The 27,965-nt window shown below is 38.2% G+C and overlaps 1 protein-coding gene across 4 annotated transcripts in view; it reads left to right on the forward strand.

Annotated features, from left to right (window-relative positions):
- The window catches only part of SATB2 (SATB homeobox 2), a 212,429-nt gene that overhangs the window by 103,701 nt on the left and 80,763 nt on the right, over window positions 1–27,965 (forward strand). For all 4 annotated transcript variants that reach the window (XM_043445524.1, XM_043445523.1, XM_043445522.1 and 1 more), the window contains one exon: window positions 9,193–9,295. In XM_043445524.1, coding sequence (XP_043301459.1) covers window positions 9,193–9,295 — 103 coding nt within the window. The remainder of the gene's footprint in view (window positions 1–9,192; window positions 9,296–27,965) is intronic.

Consider the following 27,965-nt stretch of genomic DNA (forward strand, 5'->3'; position numbering starts at 1 on the left):
ATTATTATGATCTCATGTTTAATAGTTATTTAGCATATCACAAAACATAATAAGGCTGAAAACAAGCAAACAATGCATATGCCATTCATTGCCTGCTCTTTCCTCTGTGCTAAGGTAGAAAGGATGGTCCTGAGATGTCAGCTTGCCCCCATCTCTTGCTCTGACATGGCATTCATTCTCACCAATGGATCATGTAACCATCACTTTGGTTTTAAAATGTTCTTTTTAACAGTGAGTGTATTATGTATCTGCAGCTTAGCTACTCTTAGTATAAGGTTGCTATTCAAACTAATCTCACTAAGCCAAAGGGAAGGTAGTGAAAAATGCCCAATTATTTTATCTTTCTTTTTTTGGGAGGGAGGAAAAGGCAATGCTCAGATCTCTGTCTTTCCCAGTATATTGTACAAATCATCTTAACCTGTGTTTACTGTTTTGCTTTTCCTATTAAGTTTTAAATTACCTTTAGGTCCCTTAACTTCCTCTGATTCTTAGTTAGCTCATTAACTAACTCGTTAATTAGCTCATAGCTCATTAACTAGCTCATTAATTCCTTAGTTAGCTCATATAAAGGCCTGAAACTTTTTGTTTCCTTTTTGTCACCTTGTTTCTCGCTTTGTCTAAAGAATTGGTTGCAGTATCCACTTTGGGCTTGTGTTCACTGATGGAGATGGTGGTGAAGATTCCCCGTGAAACAGTGTGGCCTAGTGGGAGTGTCTCTGTGCTGCTCCCTGCTGCTACTTGACTTTGAACAAGCTGCTGCTTTATTCTGAGTTTCTGGGTCCTTAGTCTGAAAAATGGATCCGTACTTAAAATGATAGGTGACATCTCTTTTCTGGGATAGTCAGAAACAAACAAGTGAGTTTAAAATTTGTCTCAGGAAGCTAAAAGAAAGTTTGTTTTTCTTAGTTGTATAATTTCTACTTAGCTGTAATAAGTATTAATAATAAGACCATAATGTTCTCTTGCAGTTGCCTTAGAGCAATTTCAAATTAGTTAGTAAACTTTGCAGTAAGTAATTCTGGTATATTTTGAATTCTCTTATTTTATTAAAAAATGACTTCCAAATATAAGTGGCAGAGGTGTCAAGAGTGGCTGCAAAATAAGGGATTTAAATCCCTCATCTACGTTCTTTATATTAAAAATTTCATGATTGATTACAAAGAAGTCCACAACTTTCAAAAATTTTTCTGTAGTTAGGAAGATGTGTTAAACCTTTCTATTTATTTCAATACATAATATTTTTCATGAATAGCTTTGTCTACAATCCCTGTCTGTGTGCTGTTGTGGTTGTAAGTATCTGAGGGGGCTGCCTCAGTTGCCCATCACACACATCTTCCTCCTTCCTTTCTCACTATCCCCCACCATGCAAAGTGAAGCACGTTTATTAAATGCAAAGTCAGTTTATTATTATTAGTCATTTAGTATTAGTCTGTTTAATTATATTTCATTTTGATTTTAGTTGCTAAGTCATGTTCAGCTCCATGGGACACCATGGACTGTAGTCCACCATGCGTCTCTGTCCGTGGGATTCCCCAAGCAAGAACACTGGAGTGGGTTGCTGTTTCTTTTGCCAGGAAATGTTCCCAACCCGGGGACTGAGCCTGGGTCTCCTGAATTGCAGGCAGTCTGTCTCCTGCACTGCAGGCACTTTTCTTTACCAATTGAGTCACTAGGAAAGCCCTCTATTTAATTATAATATAAATATTAATATTTAATGAAACATAGTCCCCTACTTTGTGTTAAAAATAACAGCACGCACATCTTTTGGGTTATTCATATTAGTATTGCTTTATGTTAACATGAATACTCAGAAGTTGGTTGTATTCTGGATTGAAAAAGTGGACTCAGATCTTGTTCATTTGTCAAAAAACTGTGGGTATTCTAAAAGTCCAATTGTATGGTTGCTCTCAAATGATTGGAAAACATAAAAGAGCAATGTAGACTACAAAATTATATACATATTTTTAAAAGCAGTGAATGGAAATTAGATGTTTTTTGGCAGGGTGGTAGGTGGGAGAGATTTTAATCATTACTCATCCCATTTTGCAGCAACTATATCTCAACAGGTCCAAGATGCTGTTGATTGTAAGATGCATCCCGATTTCAGTGATATTAAAGTAGTGTCATCCCTTGGTATCCTAGGAGATTGGTTCCAGGACCCCCTTGCAGATACCCAGGTTCTCAGATCTTTAAATAACATGTATAGAATGATGTAGTATTTGCATATACCCAGTGCACATGCTCCTATATACTTTAAGTCATCTCTAGATTAAATGCTATGTTCATAGGTGCACACTGCATGTGCTGCATTATGCACAGAAAATTCAAGTTTTGCTTTTTGGAACATTCTGGAATTTTTTTCCCCAATATTTTCAATCTATAGTTTGGATGCCTGGATGCAGAACCCATGGATACTGAGGGATGACTGTATGATGAAATATGGTAAATAAAAATTCTCTGTGCCCCAGGGCTGCTGGAGAACACTCTTCCTTGTAAAGTAAAAGTCATGTGCTTTCTCTACATTATCCCCTTTCAATTTTGTTTATAATAAATTGTTTTGATGTTTTAAATATAAATTGACACCAACAAACTTTAAGATGACCTTGTAGTATGTGTCTAGAGTATTCCAGTGAGGTCTAGTGATGCAGACAATGGCAATGAGAATATAACAATCTAATTTAGGGTTATAGAATGTTTATAATTGAAACTGGACTAATAAGATATAACATGATCTTTCATCTACAATATCCTCAAGAAATACCTCTTCTGTTTTTAAAGCTCTCTCAGGTTGAATTATAAAGATTTGTATCAGTAGAGCTACTTTAAGGGTCAACTAAGTGTAAAGAACTGCAGAGAATTAGTTTGAATAAAAGGTGCCGCAAATTTGAAAAGACCTTTCTGGTGACTAAAGTTTCTCATTATATAGGAAACTTTTTATTTTACCCAATTCCTTTGCTCAGTTCCTAGCTTGAACCTATTTTTTTGTTCTGTGGTTTGTAGAGCTGGAAACTCATAATGATACAGGGAAGAGAACAAGCCTGACTGAATCTCAGGGCCGCCAAACTCTTTTTTTTTTCTATTATCTTTTAATTATTATTATTGTTTTAGTATATAAGTATCAGATGTATAGCATTTACTGTTTGACCTCTGTGTACTCCGCAAAGTGATCACTGCCACAGGTCTAATTACCATCTATCACCATACAGTTGAGCTCCTTCACCAGTTTCACCCACCCTGCAACTCTCTTCCTCTCTGCTAACCGCCAATCTGATATCTGTATCTCTGAGCTTATTTTGTTTGTTTTAGTTTTTAGATTCCATATGAGTGAAATAATACAGCATTTGCGTCTCTCTGATTTATTTCACTGAACAAAATACCTGCACAGTCCATTCATGTTTTTGCAAATGAGAGGCTTTAATTCTTTTTTAATGACTGAGTAATATTCCACATTTGCCAACTCCTCCTTTTTAAATGAGTGTGAGCCCAACTCTAGTATAAGACCATATTTTATGAAACCAATAGAAGCCCTGATATTCATTTTCTTACCACATCACTTCAGTTCAGTCGCTTAGTCGTGTCTGACTCTTTGCGACCCCATGGACTGCAGCACACCAGGCCACCCTGTCCATCACCAACTCCCGGAGTTCACCCAGACTCATGTCCACTGAGTCAGTGATGCCATCCAACCATCTCATCCTCTGTCGTCCCCTTCTCCTCCCACCTTTAGTCTTTCCCAGCATCAGGGTCTTTTCCTGTGAGTCAGTTCTTCACATCAGGTGGCCAAAGTATTGGAGTTTCAGCTTCAGCATCAGCCCTTCCAATGAACACCCAGGACTGATTTCCTTTAGGATAGACTGGTTGGATCTCCTTGCAGTCCAAGGGACTCTCAAGAGTCTTCTCTAACACCACAGTTCAAAAGCATCAATTCTTCAGTGCTCGGCTTTCTTTATAGTCCAACTCTCACATCCATACATGACCACTGGGAAAACCATAGATGGTTTTTGACTAGATGGACCTTTGTTGGCAAAGTAATGTCTCTGTTTTTTAATATGCTACTTAGGTTGGTCATAACTTTCCTTCTAAGGAGTAAGTGTCTTTTAACTTCATGGCCGCAGTCACCATCTGCAGTGATTTGGAGCCCCCCAAAATAAAGTCAGCCACTGTTTCCACTCTTTCCCTGTCTATTTGCTATGAAGTGATGGGACCAGATGCCATGATCTTAGTTTTCTGAATGTTGAGCTTTAAGCCAACTTTTTCACTCTCTTCTTTCACTTTCATCAAGAGGCTCTTTAGTTCTTCTTCACTTTGTGCCATAAGGGTGGTGTCATCTGCATATCTGAGGTTATTGATATTTCTCCTAGCAATCTTGATTCCAGCTTGTGCTTCATCCAGCCCAGCATTTTTCATGATGTACTCTGCATAGAAGTTAAATAAGCAGGGTGACAATATACAGCCTTGTTTGACATACTCCTTTTCCTATTTGGAACCAGTCTGTTGTTCCATGTCCTGTTCTGACTGTTGCTTCCTGACCTGCCTACAGATTTATCAAGAGGCAGGTCAGGTGGTCTGGTATTCCCATCTCTTGAAGGATTTTCCACAGTTTGTTGTGACTCACACAGTCAAAGGCTTTGGCATAGTCAATAAAGCAGAAACAGATGTTTTTCTGAAACTCTCCTGCTTTTTCGATGATCCAGCGGATGTTGGCAATTTGATCTCTGGCTCCTCTGCTTTTTCTAAAACCAGCTTGAACCAGCAGAGGTTCATGGTTCACTTATTACTGAAACCTGGGTTGGAGAATTTTGAGTATTACTTTGCTAACGTGTGAGATGAGTGCAATTGTGTGGTAGTTTGAGCATTCTTTGGGATTGCCTTTCTTTGGGATTGGAATGAAAACTGACCTTTTCCAGTCCTGGGGCCAGTGCTGAGTTTTCCAAATTTGCTGGCATATTGAGTGCAGCACTTTCACAGCATCATCTTTAGTATTTGAAATAACTCAACTGGAATTCCATCACCTCCACTAGCTTTGTTCGTAGTGATGCTTCCTAAGGCCTGCTTGACTTCACATTCCAGGATGTCTGGCTCTAGGTGAGTGATCACACCATCATGATTATATGGGTCATGAAGGTCTTTTTTGTACAGTTCTTCTGTGTATTCTTGCCATCTCTTCTTAATATCTTCTGTCTGTTAGGTCCATACCATTTCTGTCCTTTATTGAGCCCATCTTTGCATGAAATGTTCCCTTGGTATCTCTAATTTTCTTGAAGAGATCACTAATCCTTCCCATTCTATTGTTTTCCTCTATTTCTTTGCACTGATCACTGAGGATGGCTTTCTTATCTCTCCTTGCTATTCTTTGGAACTCTGCGTTCAAATGGGTATATCTTTCCTTTTCTCCTTTGCTTTTCACTTCTCTCCTTTTCACAGCTATTTGTAAGGCCTCCTCAGATAGCCATTTTGCTTTTTTGCATTTCTTTTTCTTGGGGATGGTCTTAATCCCTGTCTCCTGTACAGTTTCACAAACCTCTGTCCATAGTTTCTCAGGCACTCTGTCTATCAGATCTAGTCCCTTAAATCTATTTCTCATTCTCACTGTATAATCAAAAGGGATTTGATTTAGGTCATACCTGAATGGTCTAGTGGTTTTCCCTACTTCAATTTAAGTCTGAATTTGGCAATAAGGAGTTCATGATCTGAGCCACAGTCAGCTCCTGGTCTTGATTTTGCTGACTGTGTAGCGTTTCTCCATCTTTGGCTGCAAAGAATGTAATCAATCTGATTTCAGTGTTGACCATCTGGTGATGTCCATGTGTAGAGTCTTCTCTTGTGTTGTTGGAAGAGGGTGTTTGCCATGACCAGTGCGTTCTCTTGGCAGAACTCTCTCAGCCTTTGCCCTGCTTCATTCCGTACTCCAAGGCCAAAATTGCCTGTTAACTCCAGGTGTCTCTTGACTTCCTACTTTTGCATTCCAGTCCCCTATAATGAAAAGGACATCTTTTTTGGGTGTTAGTTCTAGAAGGTCTTGCAGGTCTTCATAGAACCGTTCAACTTCAGCTTCTTCAGTGTTACTGGTTGGGGCATAGACTTGGATTACAGTGATATTGAATGGTTTGCCTTGGAAACGAGCAGAGATCATTCTGTCGTTTTTGAGATTGCATCCAAGGACTGCATTTCGGACTCTTTTGTTGACTATGATGGCTACTCCATTTCTTCTAAGGGATTCCTGCCCACAGTAGTAGATATAATGGTCATCTGAGTTAAACTCACCCATTCCAGTCCATCTTAGTTTGCTGATTCCTAGAATGTTGATGTTCACTCTTGTCATCTCCTGTTTGACCACTTCCAATTTGCCTTGATTCATGGACCAAACATTCCAGGTTATAAAGAGCAATATTGCTCTTTACAGCATCAGACCTTGCTTCTATCACCAGTCATATCCACAACTGGGTATTGTTTTTGCTTTGGATCCATCCCTTCATTCTTTCTGGAGTTATTTCTCCACTGATCGCCAGTAGCATATTGGGCACCTACCGACCTGGGGAGTTCATCTTTCAGTGTCCTATCTTTTGCCTTTTCATACTGTTCATGGGGTTCTCAAGGCAAGAATACTGAAGTGGTTTGCCATTCCCTTCTCCAGTGGACCACATTCTGTCAGACGTCTCCACCATGACCCGTCCATCTTGGGTGGCCCCACAGAGCATGGCTTAGTTTCATTGAGTTAGACAAGGCTGTGGTCCTGTGATCAGATTGGCTAGTTGTCTGTGATTGTGGTTTCCGTCTGTCTGCCCTCTGCTGCCCTCCCAGTGCCTACCGTCTTAATGGGCTTTCCCTTACCATGAACGTGGGGTATCGCCTCTCAGCCAAATAGATTGACACTAGCCACTAAGACAGGAGTGTTAATGAAGATGCATCTGGAATAACGACAAAGTAGGGAGGCCAGGAAGTGGGAGAAATGTGGATCATTTGGGACCAGACTGATGTGGGTTTGTTTCCTGGTGTTATGGGCCAGGGAGAGTTGAGGGGCAGCTCCAGGCAGGACTTAAAACACTTTCCATTTTAATCAGCTTTCTAGGACACTTGGCAATAGAAGGTTTAGCTCTGACTCCTGCCATAGCTATATATCTTATGCTTTTCCAGAGGGTAAGATTCATGCAAACCACAAAGAAAGATGACAAGTACATCTGTAATTATTCACATACACTAGAGTGGCTGGTGCATCTGTTATTAGACTGCTTTCATGTTAAATTTTTCATTATTATGACATTTCAGTTTGGCATTTGAAAATTTCATCTTTGTCCCTTTTCATCTGTTACATTTTGGTGACTCAGATATCCCACATCAGAGCTGTGTTAGGCACAAGGAAAAAAAAAAAAGAGACATAGTCACTGTCCTCAAGGGTCTCACAGACTGGGACAGAGAGGAAAGCTTAGCCCAGAGAAGGAAGGAACTAGCCCAGCTAGCCAAGGGACTTCTCTACTCCTTGTTAATAAGACACAAAGCTAAACCGTGTCTCAGGAAGATTAGGGTTCCACTGATCCTCTAAGGTAGCATGCAAGGCTCGGAAGTTCTGCGATACACTCAGGTGATACTGGCTCTTTGTGTTTCCAGGGCTTGTGTTCAGAGCCTCAGATTAAAAGAGTTCTCTTTACTGTCTCCCCATAGAGAACAGAATTGTCATTTAGAAATCAGCAACTGCAGGCAGGACAGCCATCTGCTGTATAGAAAGAACCAAAGAGATTTCTGTGAATTGAATTAGGAATCCCCACTCCCCTCATCAGTACTGTGTAGTGATTAAAAAAGAGGGAGCCTGTGAGCTCAGAGAGGAAACTGTCTTATATGGGAGTCTATGTAGGACTGTCTACTGGTGTTTGAACTTCCTGGTAAATAAGTTGCCAATGCCTTGATTTATTGTTATCCTTTTTATCTTGACTACTTTGTCAAAATGCCATTAGAAGTTCTACGATTTCCTTCAACTGCTTCATATCTGGGGAAACCTTTTGTAAGAAAGATGAGATTTCAAGGCAGGATATAAAGCCTTCCATAGGTCATTTGGATTTCTTGACTTGTTTATGTCCATTTGCTTTTAGACAGAATTTGCAGAAATAAAATCTGTGTGCAAAACATACACACATACTATTACAGTCATTCAGGTATAAGTTAACATCTGCCACGAATGTTGGTCCAAGCATGCCATATTGACTGAAAACGTATCTCTGTATGAAATTTAATTCAAGGTGTGCAGTTATAGGGCTTCCCTGGTGGCTCAGTGGTAAAGAAGCCTCCTGCCAATGCAGGAGACACGGGTTTGATCCCTGGGTCAGGAAGATTCCCTAGAGAAGGAAATGGCAACCCACTCCAGTATTCTTGCCTGGGACATCCCATGGAGAGAGGAATCTGGCGGGCTACAGTCCATGGGGTCACAAAAAGTCAGACACAACTTGGCAACTGAGCACACACGTGCAGTTCTAATTTTTAATTTTTCAGTGGTGAGTCAGGTTATGTTCCCCTTCTCTTTCCTTTTAACTGAACTTTCAAACAAATCAGTTAAGGGGTTGAGCTGAGGAGAGAAAGGAGTATGAAGAGCAAGAAGGAATCAGGTACTTGAGAACTCAGAAAGTTTGATGCATTTTTGGTTGAAACACAGTACAAGTGTTATGTTTAGTTTCCCCTGCTCTAAAATAGCACTGTTAATTTTTTCATTTGCTGAATTTTCACACAAGTGCTAATCACACGTTTCTATAAATTATATTAATTTAACTTATTTCCCTAAATGTTGTTCTGCAGTGTGTAGCACGGATGTTCTCAGATTCTTGGCTGTGTAAGCTTATTGCAGTTGGAAGCTGAACAGAAATATCTGAAAGGCATTATTTGGATTACAGATGCAGGAACATGTGATCTCACCTTTTGCTGGGGTTCCTAAATCACAATTGTTCTTTGCCTTTGCAGTCAGTCTGCATGTCCTGTCCCCTCTCTTTGACATTGTCCCCCAGTTACTTTTTTGGAGAAAGCACTGTCATCTACAAGTTATAAGGATAGTACATTTCGGTAATTGTGTTTAATAGTTTAGCTTGTAGGAGAATGACTTCTTCAAACTTAAAAGACAAAGGAGATTGGTGTAGACTATAATGTCCCCTTTCTTGTCCCTAAAAAGGAATACTCATATCAAAAATAACCGTTTTTTTTTTTTCTTTGCAGAGTATGATTTCATCCATTGTAAATAGCACATATTATGCCAACGTGTCAGCAACCAAGTGCCAGGAGTTTGGGAGATGGTATAAAAAGTACAAGAAGATTAAAGGTAAATTGGCTTATATTTTTGAAGCTGATTTTCAGTTTTTTAGGTCAAGGAATTGTTGACTCTTGGGAATTTATGCTGATTTAGATATAAATTTCTAATGAAAAATTTATATAATTTTTTCTAAAGGTAGGATTTTTTTTTTAAATTGAAGAAATGTTGAGTTACAATATTGTGTTAGTTTCAGGGGTACAGCAAAGTGATTCAGTTTTTTTTCCAGATTCTTTTCCATTTTAGGTTATTAGCAAAAAGATATTGAATATAGTTCCCTGGGCTTTACAGTAAATCCTTGCTATTTGTTCTATATATAGTGGTGTCTGTCCGTTAATTCCTTGCTCCTAATTTATCTCCCCTCCCCCTTTGCCAACCACAAGTTTATTTTCTAAGTCTCTGAGTCTGTTTCTGTTTTGTAAATAAGTTCATTTGTATTATTATTATTTTTTTAGATTCAACAAAAAAATAAATGATACCATAAGTCTGTCTGACTTCACTCAGTATGGTGATCTCTAGGTCCATCCATGTGGCTGCAATTGGCAATGTTTCATTCTTTTGTGGCAGAGTAATAATATTCTGTTGTGTGTAAATATCATATCTTCATATTCATTCATTGATGGACCCTTCGGTTGCTTCCTTGTCTTGGTTGTTGTAAATAGTGCCGCTGTGAGCACTGGGGTACAAGATAGGATTCTCTTAATATTTTCATTAAGAGATCCAAACTGGCTCCCTTAAAACTAAGAAGGCATTAAAACTAAATTCTTAGCATAATGTATGAAGTTTATAGTTTTCACAAGAGAGGGGTGTGAAGGCTGAAATCTTTAAAAATATTTTGAAGTGGTATGTTTTACACAGGCATGTCTATTTTAAAAACTCAATCAATAAATCATTTTCATTAATTTATTAATGTAATTTAGAAGCAGTCATTCTAGGTTAAATTAGCACTTATAGTTTAAGTACCAGTTAGCAAACTGAAATGAATGTGTGGTATCAGGAGGTCTTTGATCAGAAGTGGAGTTTTGATATTGTGTTTATTTGGAGACAATTCCAAAACAGTGGTTAAAGCAAAGCGACTCTGTAGTCAGGAGAATTTGTATTCGGATCTTTGTCTTCTGTTTGCTAACTGTGTGAGTTTGAATAAATTATTTAACTCTACCAAGAATCAGTTTCCTCATCTGAAAATTGGAAGTAATAAAAGTAAGTCGCAAAAAAAAAAAAGTAAGTCGCTAACTAGCTACAGGGACTAAATACCTTAATACTGGCACAAAGTAATCTCTTAATCATTGTTACATTATTTTAGTTGTTGTTTATTAATAGTAGTAGTTCTACTAGCAGTAATATATATGGAATTATATCTGGTACTGAATAAACAGTTCTTTTATAATCAGTATGATAAATGACATACTATTTAGGCCATCCAGCCCTTTAAATTAAACATCAGTCATATTATGCCTTTGCAAATTGGTCAGTGTTGGAAAAATTCTATTCTTCCCACCCCAATTCAAAGGCTATCCAATTCAAATGCTACTAGCCCCTGAGGAAATTGGGGGAATTTGGGGGAACAGAACAGATTGGTATTTGAGGGTCCTTCTAGGCCATATTTTGCATGACTATGATATTATCCGTTGCGCTTTATTTGGGTATTCAGAGCCTTGCTAGTGGTTTACTGCCCCTGTGGAGAGGGTTAAATGACAGTTTATGGTGGACAGGTAAATGTAAAGGAAGAATTTCTTTGTTTTTATTACCCTGCAAGTTTTCTCTAGGGAAACAGTATCAAAGTAATGCTTCTTGGCTGCTTTTGGGAGTTTGTTTACAAGCTTACCTTTTGAAGAAATGAACTTTATTTCTATTGGTGGCACATTTCTGGTTTCAAAGGAATGAGAGCATTTTATGCTAAATATATAATTTGTAAGGAGAGTCAAGAGGTCGAACTACCCAGTAGAAATTAAGTTCACTGAAAATTCCATTAAGATCCGTTCCTTTTCAACATATTCTAAAATTCTTTAGACTTTCTAGTTTCCAGTTTGGGGACTTGCTTCAGAATGTTACTAATATTAACTCTTGTACAGGATAAGATGAATAACTCCTTGTTCTAAGACATGATTGTGTTGTTCGGAAGTGTTTCTTTTCTGTAAGTGTTGTCTCCAAGTTTTTCCTTTAAAATTAGGTTGTTAAAATGTTTGAAGAATATCCTCTTTGGCTAAAAAAATCAAAAGAATCATACTGCTTCAAGGTCATTTGTTAGATCTCATTTACTTGCTATTATAAGAGAAAGGAAGAGAATGTACATACTCTTTTAATAGTCTGGAGTATAATTCTAAATTCAGAAAGACTGGAAATTTCACTATAGTGTTCTCATAATTGCCACTGCAGAATCTGTGTGTGTGCATGTGTGTGTGTGTCTGTGGTATGTGTGTATGTGTGTTCACATACACATTAACACTTATGTCTTCTACTTTTCTCCTTTCGTTCTTAGAGATCCAGTTCTTCAAGCTCAATTTTTTCCTTCGAGATAGTAAATGCACAGTTAATTCTTTAAGTGCCATAAAAGCAGACTGAGGCCTTGATTTCGGGAGGTCAAGGATCCACACCTGAAGAGGCGGCCAGATGCTATGTACACATGCTATTCAAAGAGAGGGCGCTAGTCATTGCTGTTGAAAAGTGTGTGTGTGTATGTGTGTGTGTCAGTAGGAGGAGAAAAGGGAAGGTTAAGGTATGTGTGAAGTAAACACAAGCTGCCGTAAAACAGTTCAAGTGGTGTTGATTCATCAGCCAAGGGAGTGGGAGGAAAAACAAAGAATTCATGACAGGTAGAATGGTGTGCAGAAAATAAACACTCCAGAGAAGTGCATTTTATTAACCTTCAACCTTCAGAGAAAAGGAAGTGTTGGACCTATACAGGAACATTTCCACTGATAGAAGTTTTATGCTATGAATAGATGTCCCTGTGGGGGTTCCTATCTAGTAGAATCCATTACTCATGAGAAAGCAGTGATTTTGTTTGTGAAATTTCTGTTTGTGTCCATCCATTTTCAAAATGAAAAAACAAACAACAAAAAAAACCAAACCTGGAATTTCCAGCCTGGAGATAAAGTAGCCAAACCAGAATTCCACCTGAGACTGCCTCTGCTTAGTCGCTCATGGTGTCTGACTCTGTGCGACCCCGCGGACTGCAGCCCGCCAGGCTCCTCTGTCCATGGGCATTCTCCAGGCAAGCACATGAGTGGGGTGCGGTGCCCTCCTCTTCCTCAGAACCCAGAAACCAGTGTTCTCTGTCTTCTCTTGTGTCCCCACCCCTCCCTTGTTCCCATCCCACAGTTAACCAGCGTATGTGTATCATTGCTGATGCTCAGTGTAGAAGAAAATCTGAAGTTCCCTTACTGATGGCTCAAACTCAATGCACTCTACATTGTTAAATATGTTTCCTATTATCTCCTAATGTCTGTTTTAATAAAACAGTGGGAACTAAATGGTTGCTTCTTAATCAAAACCATGATTTCCTAAACATAAGCTATGTGATTCTGTTACAAATTGCCACATATAGATCTTGTAGGTCAAAATTTTTTTCTCTTCTCATAGAAGTAAATAAACAGTAAAATAATTACATACTTTGAAAGATCAAAGTAAATATGACTAAAACCTGGCAAAAATAAAAGTCTACTGAAAGGATTTGAAAAAAAAAAGATCAGATTGCAAATTCTATAGTTAATGCTTAAATAAATATGAGAAAAATGAATAATCAATAATTTGATATCATTAAAAACAGATGTGAAGACTATATACAAATAGAATTGTCTAAATTTTGAAGTAAACATTTTAATGTGCATTTTTTGAATTTGTTGTTATTATAGCTAAACGTTTACACTTACTCTTTAAAACGTCCTAAGTTGGTTTGGCTTAGCATGTTAACTTTATTTTCCCCAGTGATCATAGCAAAGCACATTCTGTTTACCTTTTTCCTTTAATTTCAAAGACAATCATAGTTGACACAGACGTATTTGAGTTAACATTAGTGTTAATTTAGGATAGATGGGGAGACAGTTTGTATACTATGGTTTTAAAGATCAGAACTATGAACATACTTCCCAGGAGTTTTTGATATTGAAGAAAATGAAGTGGGTGAATGGCATAGTTGCTTGCTTTAGATGGCATTTTTTTTATTGCTGTTCATCTCATACTGTAATTGCTTCTGGCCCAGCTTCTACAATGTAGAACTCATATAAACTCCCAGGTTTAAGGGGAAAAAAAGGTATACTTTGTGGAAAAGCAAAGCAAAACAAAAAGCGCAATATTAACAATTGTTTATGTAGGAATTTTAGTGTTGGACACAAGGTTAATCCACAGGGACCTAGAAGCATTCATGCTGTTAATTATTTTGAAGAATTCTAGGGGTTATATGAAATTTACCTATGAATTTTTCTTTCTTATGTGCTACACATTTTATTAAAACACCTAATTTTTTTAACCTAAGTCATCTTATGTATTAAATCTATTTAGACATAAACTTGCCCCATCATTTTTATGAAGGTAAGTGGCAATTATGTGCAATACTATTAGAAATTATGTTGTTCTGGCAATCTGCTTTCACAGGGGAGCTTATAAGAGTAAGAAAGTATGTTAACAAAGAATGGATGGTATATTTTAAATGTTCCCTAATTAAAAACTAATAAGTTAAAAGAAAATAACTTTATATTTAAAATGTTTTCCATCTGGCACCAAAAGCAAAGTGAACTATCATTTTTGGTCAGGTCAATCTCAAGTATTTAATATGTCACAAGAATTAAGGGGTCATTGAAAGTTTACACAAATCTAGTGGATCTCACAAAATTGTTTGTGTCATAAAATAATACCACTAGAATGAACAGACCTAACCAAACCCCATACTTTGGCTAGAAAGCAAAATTATCCCCATCACTTTCCTTTTCTCAATCATTGCTCAAGAACCTCTGATTGCTAGTTGTCTTAATTTTATTTGTTTATTTGAGCTTATTTTGCAAAATATTAAAAAGCTGGGAGAAATAAGGATTTTTAAAAACCAGTGTTACTTCCTCAAGCCTGGTTTATTCTAGTAATCAGTATTTTATCTGACCCTGTCTGATCTAGTCTTGCAAGATCAAACGTCCAGGCCAGCAAGCAGACAGTAAACAAAGCCCGTGAAGGGTTTCAGTAAACACAAAGATTAGATGTTGAATGAAAATTAAACTCCTTGAACTAGTCCTCTGTACTAAAGTGGTTAAGTGGGTTGTGATTAAAAGAAATAAGTAATTATGATCATTATAGCTGAAATGATATAATGTTACCACATTTAAAGCACCTCTTGTACCCAAAAATGATTGTGTCATTTACAAAGTGGCGCCTCGAAGTTGAATAGAGAAATGAGTGTCCTCTGACCTGGTTCCACAAGGCGGTCCTTGCTTAGCCATGGTGGTCAGGACAATGCCTTTAATCAACTGCCGGGACTTCTCCCTCTGCTGTTGTTTAGCTCTGATGAGGTCAAAGTAACTTAACTTTCGTCTACCTAATGCTTCTGAGTCATGAAAGAAATTTGCTTTCAGTTTTGAATCTAAATTAAGGTGTTTGGCAAGGAAGTTTGTCTGCCCTCTGCCTGTAGTATACCTTGCGTAAAATAATGACAACATCAAATCCTTGAATTTTATATGAATATTAGATTCATTGAATAGAAGCATCACTTCTGCAAACAAGCACTTTCCATCTTACTGGTTTTCCTACATTTGAAAGAGCCTTGTGCGTTTACACTGGTGATCACTGATGTGCATTCACTGGTCACCTTACCCTCGCTGACCTTCAGATTAGGAGCTTGTTGGTAGTATCGCTAAGTGGAACAGTGGCACGTGGGAAATGCCATGGAACCTCACCTCCGATGTGGACTCATTTCTTAATTGGATTTTAAGAAGCTTATTCTAGCTGTACTGGTAGCTGTTTCTTTAGCCTGGACGTATTTATTCATAAATGTTTAAAGAACGAAAACAATCGTTTGTCAACAATGTGGTTTGTAGATGAAACCAACTTGCTATCTTCTCATACTTATACTGCTTATAAGCCATTTGGGTAGTAGCCACCACTGGTGGCTCAGACGATAAAGAATCCTCCTTTAGTCTGGGAGACCTGGGTTTGATCCCTGGTTTGGGAAGATCTCGTGGAGGAGCGCATGGCAACCCACTCCAGTGTTCTTGCCTGGAGAATTCTATGGACAGGGGAGCTCATGAGGTCGCAAAGAGTTGGACTTGACTGAGTGACTAAGCACAGCACAGCAGAAGCTATTTAAAAACATATGTTAAAACAGAATGGAAGGAGGAAAAGGACCTACTTTTCTAACCTCTTCATTTTTCCATCTATGAATCTATCCATTGCAGTTTGAAAGAATTATAGACATGGTTCCTGGTTTTAAAAAGCCTATATTCTCTATGAAATAATTAATAATATAACATCTTTTATTATCATTCAGAAAGAAGTCGTCTACCTGGCAGGATTTTAAGTAGGGATCATTATATAGTCCTCTGCAAGAAAGTTACAGTCACAATTAGATGATTAATTTTGATTAAATGTTTAGTGAATGTCTCTACTATAGCCCATATTCAATGCTAGAAGCAGAGAGACATTCAGAAACACGTAAGATATGGTTCCTACCTCTAGTTGTGTTGCCTCATCCTAGCGGGGAGGAGACCCTGTAAGTGTATCTGGCAGATATATAGCAGTGATATAAACTAGTGCAGTGGTAACACAGAAGAAGGTCCATAAATTACACCTGCTGGATGTCAGGTTTGGTTGGGGGTAAGGGATAATTAAAAAAGAAGTAGCACATGAGTTAAACCTTAGGACAAACAGAGCTTTTCTCCGAGAGGACAAGGAGAAGGAAGAACCTTTCAGGAAGCTGCAGTTCATCAGTGTAGGTGCAGAGGTGCGCAAGAGCATCGTGTGTTTAGGAAATTACGGGCGGTTGTCCAATGTGTCTAGAATGGCAGGGCATTTATCATGATCCTGTGAATATAACATGCCCGGAATGGCTAAGGTTTTTGATTGGTGAAAAGGATAAGCTAGAGCATGGCTGGATGAGGGACTGACGGTGGCACCAGGCATTGGTGAAAGAGCAGAAATGTTTGGGACTTGGCTGTGAGAAGCTTTTGTGTTACCGTGGTGCAAAATGAAGTTGGAAAGCTAGTGAACACATCTTAGGGCACTCTGAAAGCCCAGCTGAGACATTCTGAGAATCACTGAAAGTTTTTCAGCAATGAAGTGAAATAATGATCATGATAATGACAGTTTAAAAAAGTCTTCTAGAAGCCATCTGAAACCAGGGTATGGATGTGAATGTGTCTGGCAGGAGGGGAGGCAAATGAGAGGAAGGGGCTGGCGTGCACACTCTGGAGAATCCAGGCAAGCTAGAATCTACTGCAGTAACACACGGAAGTAAAGATGTGAGGGAGTGGCTGTGGCTTTGGTGGCAGAAATGGGAAAGAGAGAGGTGACTGATTCACTATGTCAGTGGGGAGAGAAAGGAAAATCAAAGTAGAGTCCAAGGTTTTGAGCTTAAGTGACCCTTGGATGGTTTTGACAGAAACGTGATGCTATAAACTGAGAGGAAGTTGCTGGTGCTTCAGAGAATTGGTGAGCTAGTGAGAAATACCCACTGGGCTGTTAAGGTGCAGAGCCAGCTTACCAAAAGACAGGCTAGAGAATGGATTCTGTAGCCAGTTTTTTGGATATAATAGTTAAAATGATACCAAAGGAGGATTCTCTGAAGGAGAGAGTTAGAACAAGCAGGGATTGGAAGCTTTGAGGCATAAAAGGGCCAGGGGTTAGAAGACATGATTAGAGAGAAAGTGAGGCTTCATGGAAGTCAAGGGAAGATGGGTTACCAGTGGAGAAATGTTATCAAGGGGGACAGGGGCAAGAGGAGGAGAAGAGGAGATTGGAAGCCCTTGTTGTTGTTTAGTCACTTAGTTGTGGCCAACTCTTTTGTGACCCCCATGGACTGTAGCCCTCCAGGCTCCTCTGTCCATGGGATTCTGCAGGCAAGAGTACTGGAGTGGGTTGCCATTTTCTTCTCCAGGAGATCTTTTCAACACAGGGATCCAACTTACGTCTCTTGCATCTCCTGCATTGATTGGCAGGTAGATTCTTTACCATTGAGCTACCTAGGAAGCCCCGGAAAGCTCTTAGCTTTGTCAAAAAAGGGACCATGATGACATTGGAGGGAGCTATTTCCTTGTCACGTGAAAACGAAGAGAAGTTATATACATCAGAGATGGAAGGTTATAAGGAAGTGAGGGCACAGATAGCGACTGAGTGATGAAAGGATGTAAGAGCAGCTAACTGCATCATCAGGCCTGAGGGCCATAACTTCCACCCCCACCCTGATACTCAGGAGAAAGAGGATGGAGCCAAAGGAGGCCATTATGTCCGATTATCTAGCAGTGAGGGAGAGAATGGTTGGGATGGGGGCTAGGTGTGGAGCTCTGAAATAGGCTCTGGACCAAATATGTTTGGGAAACAGAGAGAAACAAGGAGTTGAATTGGGATGATGTGGTTAAAGGTTGTGGTTCTGGTCTCTTTAGTTCTCAACTTTTCCTTTCACAAACTTAAATTTTTCATAGTTTCAGATTTCCATTTGTATTGCCAGGAAACAAAAGCTAAAACAAAGATAGATCTGATGGTGCCTGATGAAGATACCACAGAGTTGTGAAATGAGAGCTATTGTATGCCGACTAGCAAATGTCCAGATTTAAAATCTGTTACGAGTGTGGTGACATCCTCTTATTTTGGGGAAACCAGTAGGTTGAAGTCAGAATTCTCTTGGTCTCTTGATTGATTAAATGAAAATTAATATTTGTGTTTCCTCAGATGATTTACAGAGTTAAAACAGAAAAGCACTTAGGTTTGCAAGGTGCTCGAAGCTCTCAAATACAGAATGCTAGGACCACCAACTGTCTATGGTAGATAATTGTTTAACTCACTGTTTGACTGGTTCTTACCCTGTGCAAGAATTTGAGATTATCTGACCTTGAACTTCTGAACTCCCATAAGAGTGGACATAAATCTAGAATCATCTGGAGTACAAGTCAGGCTATGAGTTCTAACATTTATCCTTTCAAGCTGTCACCCTCTAAGTTCCATGTTACTAGGAGTTTCAATCCTTGAATAGTCTCCCTATTAGACCAAAAATTCCTTGAAAGAACATCTGTAGGACTCATCCATTTTGTTACCTTCTCCAAGCCCTGTGAACATAGGACTTTGAATATTGTAGATATTAATAGAATTTAATATAGATGAATTTATTTGAACATACACACTTAGAACAGTTTTATTTTTGCACATGTTATACTGTGACTAATCTTATTTGCTATTGGATGTCTCAATTGAGAGAAAAAAGAAAGTTTTTGCTTATTTAATTCATATAATAAATATCCTTAGCAAATTAGTTATCAGTTAAAATCATTCTCTTTTTCTATTAATTACTTTCTGAGCTAAAGATTTAACAACTGTTAATTAATTCCACTGAAAGAGACAGTAACACCTTTATTAAATAAAAATTAGAGACCATTTATATAGCCTAAGAGAAACATCCCTTGGAGGTATTTCCAGCTAGTTTATTGAGTAGTTTACTAAAAATAACAGCCCCAAACATTTGAGTCTTATGAAATCAAAGAGAATGGCCAGTGGAAAAGAATGAATTATGGGTTGATAGTTTCTTTGACTAACATTTCCTTAATAGGTTAAAGTAAAGAATTAATCCACATAGAATACTCCTGAACAATACTGTTGAGTTTCTAAAATGTGATTTTTTTTTTATCATGTGTCAATTTACCCCTGAAATTGTGGTTTCAGATTTAAACAAAGAGTGAGAATCAAGGTATCATTAGATATAGGTAACTTTAATCTATTCAGAAAGCTGTAAGAATATTTGAAATGACCAGTGTTATCAAACTATGATAAAGCATTATTTGACACCAAGAGGGACAAGAGTGTTCTGATGCAGCAAAGGTGGACAGTGCTCACTTTTTCCATGGAACATAATGGGTCCTATGTGACCTTTTATTGTCAAAACACAAAGGTGTTCAGATTCAAGTTGCTTTATGGTAGATATATATTTTTTGTGGATCTTAGTATGATGGAAAAAGGAAGTTGATAATAAGGGGAAAATATACCTAAGAAAACCAATCATTTGGGGTATTATCACAATGCCGGCTGGTACACTTTGCTTATGGGCTGGAAGCATTTTCCTTCCAAGCCTTGTTTTATTAGGAGTTAACAAGTTGGCTCTGAATATCTTGCTCTAGGCAGAGACTTTGCAAGCGAATTCTCAATCCAGAGACAGATTCTCTTTAACAAATTTAGAGGGAAAAAAAAAATCTTTAGGTTTCATAGTCCTAAAAGACTTAGCTTTTTTTTTTTTTTTGCCCTTCAGCCCTTTCAGACTCCTAATATTTTCTTTAATTATATTTAGTGAACTCTTCTGGTTATAGTTTTGTTTTTAATTTCCAGTGGTGTGGGATTTATATCTGGTATATATGGAATATTGGCTTCAGCTCTTGAAATTGTGTCTATGTTTGTGTAAAAAAAAGCAGTTTTTATATAACAAATTGACTTTGGACCTACAGTTATTGACTAAGACAGAAAAAATCAGAAGTATTTTCAGCGATTGGGCATGTTCAGTATTGGCAGACATGATGCTGTTCTGGTTCGTCAGGAAAATTAGTGTTATGTTTACATTTTAAAAAATTAACTCAGTGAAAGACTTTGGGTGGACAGTAGGGCTTTTTAATGTTGATGTGTAGCCCAGTTCAGAGAGAGGAGTCTAAATAAATATCAGGTTGAATCAGATGTAATTGCCATTTACATAGGTTAAAATGGTATGCCACCAATTTCATATAGTAGTTCATTCATGTGAATTTATTGTGATTTCCTGAGATTCTCAAGTTATTACCATGTTATATGAGTGTGCATACCCCATTTTATTTTTTGTTTCAAATGAATGCTTCATATTTACAGAGCTTAAAAAGAGTGCTTGCAAAAGCTCTCAGTTATGTGATTCATGTGTCATCAGTCAGGAGGGAATCCATGCTGATGGCACTCATTTGGGGATAAAGCTTTTTGGCAGCAACAAAAGTAAAAGAATGGGAAGATTCATGAAAATAAATATAGTAAGTGCAAATTTATATTACAGATGACTAGAATGAATTGCTAATAACAACAAAATAGGGATTAAAGGAGCTATGTTTTATCATCAAATAGAAATGCATCTTATATCGTAGGCAGTTGCTGAAGGTCCGTCTCTGTACCAAGCTGTTAAACTGTCTGAAGCAAATCTATAGATAGAGCTCTTTCAAGCTAGTGTTATTCAGCACTGTATCTGTAGGGGCTGTCGTCATAACTGGCACATGTGTTGTTTGTCGCTAAGTCATGTCTGACTCTTTGTGACACGCCAGACCTCCCTGTCCCTCACCAGCTCCTAGAGTTCCCCCAAGTTCATGTCCATTGAATTGGTGATGCTCTCCAACATCTTATCCTCTGCTACCCTCTTCTTCTTTTGTCTTCAGTCTTTTCCAGCATCAGGGTCTTTTCCAGTGAGTTGGCTGTTCATATCAGGTGGTCAAAGTATTGAAGCTTCAGCTTCAGCATCAGTCCCTTCAGGGAATATTCAGAGTTGATTTCCTTTAGGATTGACTGGTTTGATCTCCTTGCTGTCCAAGGGACTCTCAAGGACCTGATACATGTAGCTGATTAATAAATAAGTACAAAGTAATTGATAAATTCTCTCCTATGAATTAAAACAATTAAAAAGCAAATGTGGATCACCCTATTTTAGTGATTAGCTCATGCAGTTGGGAAAAATCAGTAATTTCCTCACCGTTCAGAACTGACTGGTTCTGCAGTCTGTCGCATCAGGCAGGTTTGCAGGGTACAGGGTGTAGGCTGCAGGGAGAGCCCCTGCCCCTCAGATGAGTCAGCCCCTCATCATGTCGCCTCTGCATGTGTGGACCACATGCACACCTGCACATACGTATACAAGCAGAAAGTGGGACATGTCTCTTGGAAAGTTGGTAAGTCCTGACTCAGACCCTAAAATGAATAACAGCCACATGTCCCAAGTTGGGCAGTTTAGCATAAGCAGTGGGACAAAGGCTTTAAGGTCCTAAAGACATAGGTTTGAATTCTGTTACTTGCTTTAATAAATTTATGACATTGTTGTTTTCCTTTTTTTTTTAACCCTGAGCTTCAACTTTGTCAATAAGGTGGCATAATAATATCTATGCGATACAGTTTTTATGTGAGAATTAAATGATAGTGATGTGTTAAGGGTTAGCTCAGAACCTCAACTACTATATAAATGGTAGAAGGCTTGAAGTTATCTGCAATACACTAAGAATAAAAATATTTTTATCTGAAGGAAATATAACAAAAGTACTTGTGAAGCATTTAGTCCCTGAGAACTCCACTTTGGGTTGTGCAGAAAAAGAGAAAAAAACAAACAAACATTAGTTTTTACTGGCCCTGTGATTTGTTTATTATGCTTATAAGACCAAAGCCAGTAGCCCTAATCATTTTAATTTTTCCTAAATATTTGTCTACATTTGGACTACTATTTGACCTTGAACAAGTTATCTAACTTCTCTGGTATTAGACAGGATCATTATCCTTAAAATTAGGATCCAAGGTTTGGGGGTTAGGGTTGAGGGCGCAAGGATCTTGGGGTGGAGGTTTGGAAATCCACAGCATGGTACGCGCAAGATTATCTTTTCCCTGTGCTCAAGATGTGAGTACCCATTCCAAACTATTGATTTGATTGGCAACTTTTCTGCCAAGAGTGCCACATGGTCAGCCTTTCCTTACCTTGTAGAATTGCTTCCAGAGTACTTTCTGAGGCTGAAGGAGGCACAGAGAAATGAATTACTCTTCACTCCCCCCACCCACATTTTTATTTGGCTGTGTTCTTCTATCCAGGGCTTCCAGGATTTGTTCTGGTGAATACTTAGAGTGTTAGCTTATTATGGAATCCATTAGCACTCATTCTTGCTAATCTGTTTACATTTGCATAAGCATCTTAATGGTTTAAGGAAAAATCCATAGGCCAGAAATTCCAGAAATTTCTCAGTGCAAAGCCTTTTACCCAATTCATTGCTTTCTACTCATTATAACTATGGACAAAACCCTAGGGCTTCTTTCTCAAAGGCAATTTTGTTAAGGTTTGCATTGAAACACTTGGTTCATGTTTCTGGAAAAAATTATCAGTCTTTTAAGCAGTGTTGACAGATAAACTTGCAAGAGCAATACTACAATTGCTGTTATTACCAGTGTATCAACTACTAAACTACTATTATTCTTGTTGCATTGGGGAGTTTCACAAAAAGAGAGATCTTGAATTAAGTCTTAATTTTTGCCAAGGAGTCGAAAAACAGAAGCAAATATTGCAAGGCTGTTGCTTTGAAAATCCTAGCAACAATACTGTTTATTATGCTATTAGATGAATAACCTGGAAGGTTGCTTTAAAACCAGCTTACAGGTAATCTTTCTCATTTTGCAGGTCATCCCCAAATCCCCCAGCTAGTTAGAACTTAGGCTTTAAAAATCCCAGTTTGCTCTTCTTTGCACCTATCCTGTGCCATCTCGCTTTGATTAGCAGATAACTCTATGTATATGGCTTCACCTTTTGCTCATCAATCCTCTTCAGAAAGTATGCTTTGGGGCATAAAGTCACTTGAGTATATTTGGAGTACTGAAATTTTTCTGGGTTTACTTTTTTATAGCATCTATAGCAGATAGAAGTATGAAAACAATGAAATCTAACAGAGAAGCAATAGAAAAAAAAGCTATTGAAGAAAAAAAACTCCCGTGTGTGTCTGTGTGTTTCTTTGCGTGCATGCTCTTGCTTGGTCGTCGTGTCGGGTTCTTTGCCACCCTTTGGACTGTAGCCTGCCAGGGTTCTCCATCCCTGGGGTTTTTCAGGAAAGAATACTGGAGTGGGTTGCCGTTTCCTCCTCCAGGGGGTCTTCCCCAGCCAGGGATCAAACCCACCCTTCCCGCGTCTCCTGCGCTGCAGGTGAGCTCGTTACTGCTGAGTCATCCAGGGAGCCCCTCTGCTTCTTTAGTTCTCTCTGTGTGTGAGACAATCAGGATTTACTGTATCGTACGGGGAACTGTATTCAACATCATGTAATTTACTATAGTGGAAAATAATTGGAAAAATAATATAGATATATACACATGTATGTGTAAGTCAATCACTTTGTTGTATGCTTGAAACCAGCACAACATTGTAAATCAACTGTTCTTCAGTTGGGGCTTCCCTGGTGGCTCAGATGGTAAAGAGAGTGCCTGCAATGCTGGAGAGCCGGGTTCGATCCCTGGGTTGGGAAGATCCCCTGAAGAAGGAAATGGCATCCCACTCCAGTGTTCTTGTCTGGAAAATCCCATGGACAGAGAAGCCTGGTGGGCTACAGTCCATGGGGTCACAAAGACTCAGACATGACTGAGTGACTATCACTTTCATTCTTCAATTAAAAAAAAATTACTGTAGGACCCTTTTCGTCTTTTTTATGGTTAATGTGAATGTAACTTGTATATATTTAAGGCATGTTTTATTCCTTAAGTTTTCTTTCCATTTTTTATTTATAGTAATTTTTGAAGCATAAAGCTGTATTTATATACTATTCCTATAAATTTAATTTCCAGAGTTGTGAGGTTGTCACTTTTATTTCCCATCTATTCTGCTGTCTCCTAATTTGAAAGTCAAGATATGAACTATTAAGCCTCATTTGGAAAAGCTAAATCTAACACATTCCTGCGTATGCTTTGAAGCATATGATTCTAAATTGACAATGAATTCTTTTAAGCTGTAGGGATTTGTTTTAAAAAGCAATATGATGTAACATGTCATTGTTACTTAAACCAAAGGAAAGGTTGCAATTCTTCAGGTGACCCTTGGGAAACAGGAGACACTGGTCAGAATGTCCTAATCAGGTCAGAATGGTCAGAATTTCCTAATTTTGAAATGGCAAAGCTAATCTGTTAATCATAATTATATAGACATTTTCTGAAATGTACAGTAACATTTAAACAAAGATCTTTCATGTAGATACTGATCATCTAAAATTTACCCTTACAATTCTAAGATAATGATATTTTCCCTACAGCAAAACTAAAATCCAGAGAAATCTCCAACTTGCTCAAAAGGAGGTCTCAGAGCTAGTAAGAATTAGAATGTAGATTTGAGTGCAGTTTTCTAATATCAGGTCCAATCAATGCTTCTTCAGTATAATATGATCACCAACAAAAACTAAAGATACATCATAGAGAAGAAAATTCAAAATGTTTAGATACATTTATAATACAGTGAGGGCTTTTCTGGTGGTTCAGACTGTAAAGAATCTGCCTACGATGCAGGAGACCTGGATTTCATCCCAGGATCGAGAAGATCCTCTGGAGAAGGGAATGGTTACCCACTTCAGTATTCTTGTCTGGAGAATTCCATGGACAGAGGAGCCTGGCGGGCTATAGTTCACAGGGTCACAAAGAGTCAGACACGATTAATACTTACCACTTAACTAACTTTAATGATATAGTGAAAGTTCAGTAAGATTGAATCCTTAATGTCATTAGGGTTTAGAGAAAAAAAAAAAAAAGAAATATGACGGTTATAAATATCTGGTATAATCTCAAAAGACAACAACATAAAAGCCCAGACAATACAGAATAGGATTCTCAAATTTCCGAATACATAAAAATCACCTGGCAGCTGCATCTTGTATACTCTCAAAAGACAGTAAGTAAAAGCAAAAGTGATACAGGCATTGATTCTCAAACTTTACATAAGAATTGGAAATTCGGCATACATTAAAAACTCAAAGAGATTCTGAGTTTGTATTTCTAACAGTCTTCCACGAAATATAAATTTTGATGTTTCATAGGACTGTATTTTTAATGTCTTTGACACAGACCTGAAATGTTCAGTGTACATCCATCTGTGTATGTCAGCATGCACACACAGACAGACAGACACACGGACAAGGTGGACAGTGATAGTAATGATAAACACTGCATAGTACCAGATACTGTTCCAAGTGTTGACATATATTAACTCATTTAACCTGCACAAGGATCCATCAAGGTAGGCATAATTTTTAACCCACATTAAATGTACTAAGGCACAGGGAAGTTAAGTAACCTACCCATGGTCACATATCTACCAAATGGGCAAGCTGAGATTCAAACCCTGGCAGTCTGGCTTAGAAATCTCTGCTGTTAACTTTTATGCCGTACATCTTTCCCAATAGCTGAAAACATATTTACCCAAAACTGCAATAAAGAAATTATAATAAAAATTAAGTGCCAGATAGGAATATGACAGATTTACATATAGACATATTTTTTGAGCATTGAAAATGTTTCTGCAACATTTTAAAATACATATGTATATGTCAGGGATTTGTGATTCTTAAATACTTGACTTCCTGGATGTACTGTGAAACTACATGAAATAAAATGAGATTTTTTTTGAACCAAATACCTTTTCATTGTAATACAGATAAATCCCTGGGGAGGAGTGCAAGTTTCTTGACTGTGAACAACCTGTCATAGCCAGCAGTCTTAGGCATTGAATAGCTAATATTAATAGGGTGCTCTTGGTTAGAACGTCTTCTTGGAGTTGTATACAACCCCAGAAGCTCAAAGGATGGTTAGCTAGTTGTTCCCAGTCTTTGTCATTTTCACTCAGTCCCAGAAAGTTCAAAGGAATTATCAAGATCCCCCAGGAATTGTGAGTTTCTCAGAAACTTGAGCAGACTCCAGATTTGAACTACCCACTTGCAAGGCCCCAGGACTGGGACCCTTCTCCAGAGGTTAAAATAGCTACAGAAAGCTGCTCTGCTACTAAACATAGACGCGTTTCAGCCCCACTTGCCACATGCTGGGGACTTGTACTTGAAGCTGGGGACATCATTCCTTCCCAGGCACTTCCCATTCCACAAATTATGTTTAGGGACTTTGGCAGTGGTAGAATCAAAATCCATTGTGAATTAAATTGCAGCTCTGATGTAAAACTCTGGAAGCAGTTGTATTTTTAATGTCTCTTTAATAAGTAAGCATTTTGGCTTTATTGAGGATGTGTTCTGTTGTGAATGTGAGCATTGCCTTTGTCATGAGACGCAGCACTCCATTTTATTCTTCATGTTTTTTAGGATTTCTGATCCATGGCTAAGTATTGTAGAGATAAGATGAGCCCTTAGAACCAGGGCTTCCTTTGGTCTTGGTTTAATTTAAGACAGGCTTAACCTGATATTTTCTATCAGAGTGAAAAAGCAAAATGCAAAATCAGGCACTGCTATTAGGTCTACATTTTAGTCACTATGATTATTTTCAAATAATTTAAAAAGAAAGAAAAGGGGAAGAAGAGAGGGAAGGAGGGAGAGAGGAAGGAAAGGAAGGAAAGAAGGAAGGAAGGTCAGAAAAAAGAGAGAAAAGAAGTAATGAATGTTCAAGCTCCCTTTTCAGGTTGAGTCTGGTACATTGTGATGCTCCTCTGACTTTTTTTGTTTTTTTTTCCCAAGTATTTGTATTTCACCTACTGTGACATAAGAGGCTAAAATATTATTCTGATATTATTTGTATAAGAGTGGCAGCAGAAGAAAATGTTTTTCAGATTTGACAAAATCTCTGCTTGATATTTGATTTTCAGGCATTTTGAAAGTTGGGATGATGATTTTTTTTTTCTTTATTATTTGAAGTAAAGAATTTGCCTTTTATTGATAGAGCTGTCAAGGCCCGGGGAATGTTGATGAAGCCTCATTCTTTGACCGAACTTAAGACAAGCTCTTGAACCTTTTCCTAGGCTCATCTGTGCACTTCCTTGTAAAGTCCAGTTTTACGAGAACCCTGCTAAGTCAGTTTAACCAGAACCTGCTTGATATCTGATCAGCCTCGATATCTCATTCTTATCGGGTTCCTCATCCTGTAACATCCCCCAGGTGATGTCTGATCACCCTGGCCTGTCTTCAGCAAAGAATCCTGTTAGGTCAGTTTAGCCAGAATCCCTCTTACTCATGGTGTTTCCTTTTGGTTATTTTCCACCTCTGACCCCCAGTCTGTTCCTTGGCTGTAAATTCCCACTTTCTCATGCAGTTTTTGGAGTTGGGCCCAGTCTCTTTCCCTGACTGTAATATCCCATTGCAGTGGTCCCTATACCTGTTGTGATGCTCTTGGATAAGGTCTGCCTTAACATCTGTAACAACATAGGGGGTATCTTTATTCTCATAAGTAAAATTTTAACACTGGTAACCTGTGTATGGGCAGGACCTAGTTTTCAGAAATGTTTTGTTTGGCTTTTCTTGTATTTTGAAAATGGAGTTATTTGCCAGTACCTAAATTTAGGAGCTATCCTGCAAAAATCCAGATTAAAAAAAAATATTTTTGGAAACAACATCTAAAGAAATGACAATATGAGAAAGACAACTGGCTGAGGCAAGGTGGTGACTACTCTCTTTGGACTGGAAGACCTTCTCTCCTAGTATCTCTGTGGCTGGCTTCTCTGGCTGTTGCGCTCTACCTGGCTGTGTAGGCATTTGAATTTGCAATGCCTTCATTGTGCTTTACTAATGAGTTAGTACTTCATGATGTGGCCACATGTCTCTAAAGATACTTCCTCAGTCACTGTTCTAAACTATAT

Source organism: Cervus canadensis, chromosome 24, assembly GCF_019320065.1.
Source record: "Cervus canadensis isolate Bull #8, Minnesota chromosome 24, ASM1932006v1, whole genome shotgun sequence".
NCBI classification, from domain to species: Eukaryota; Metazoa; Chordata; class Mammalia; order Artiodactyla; family Cervidae; genus Cervus; species Cervus canadensis.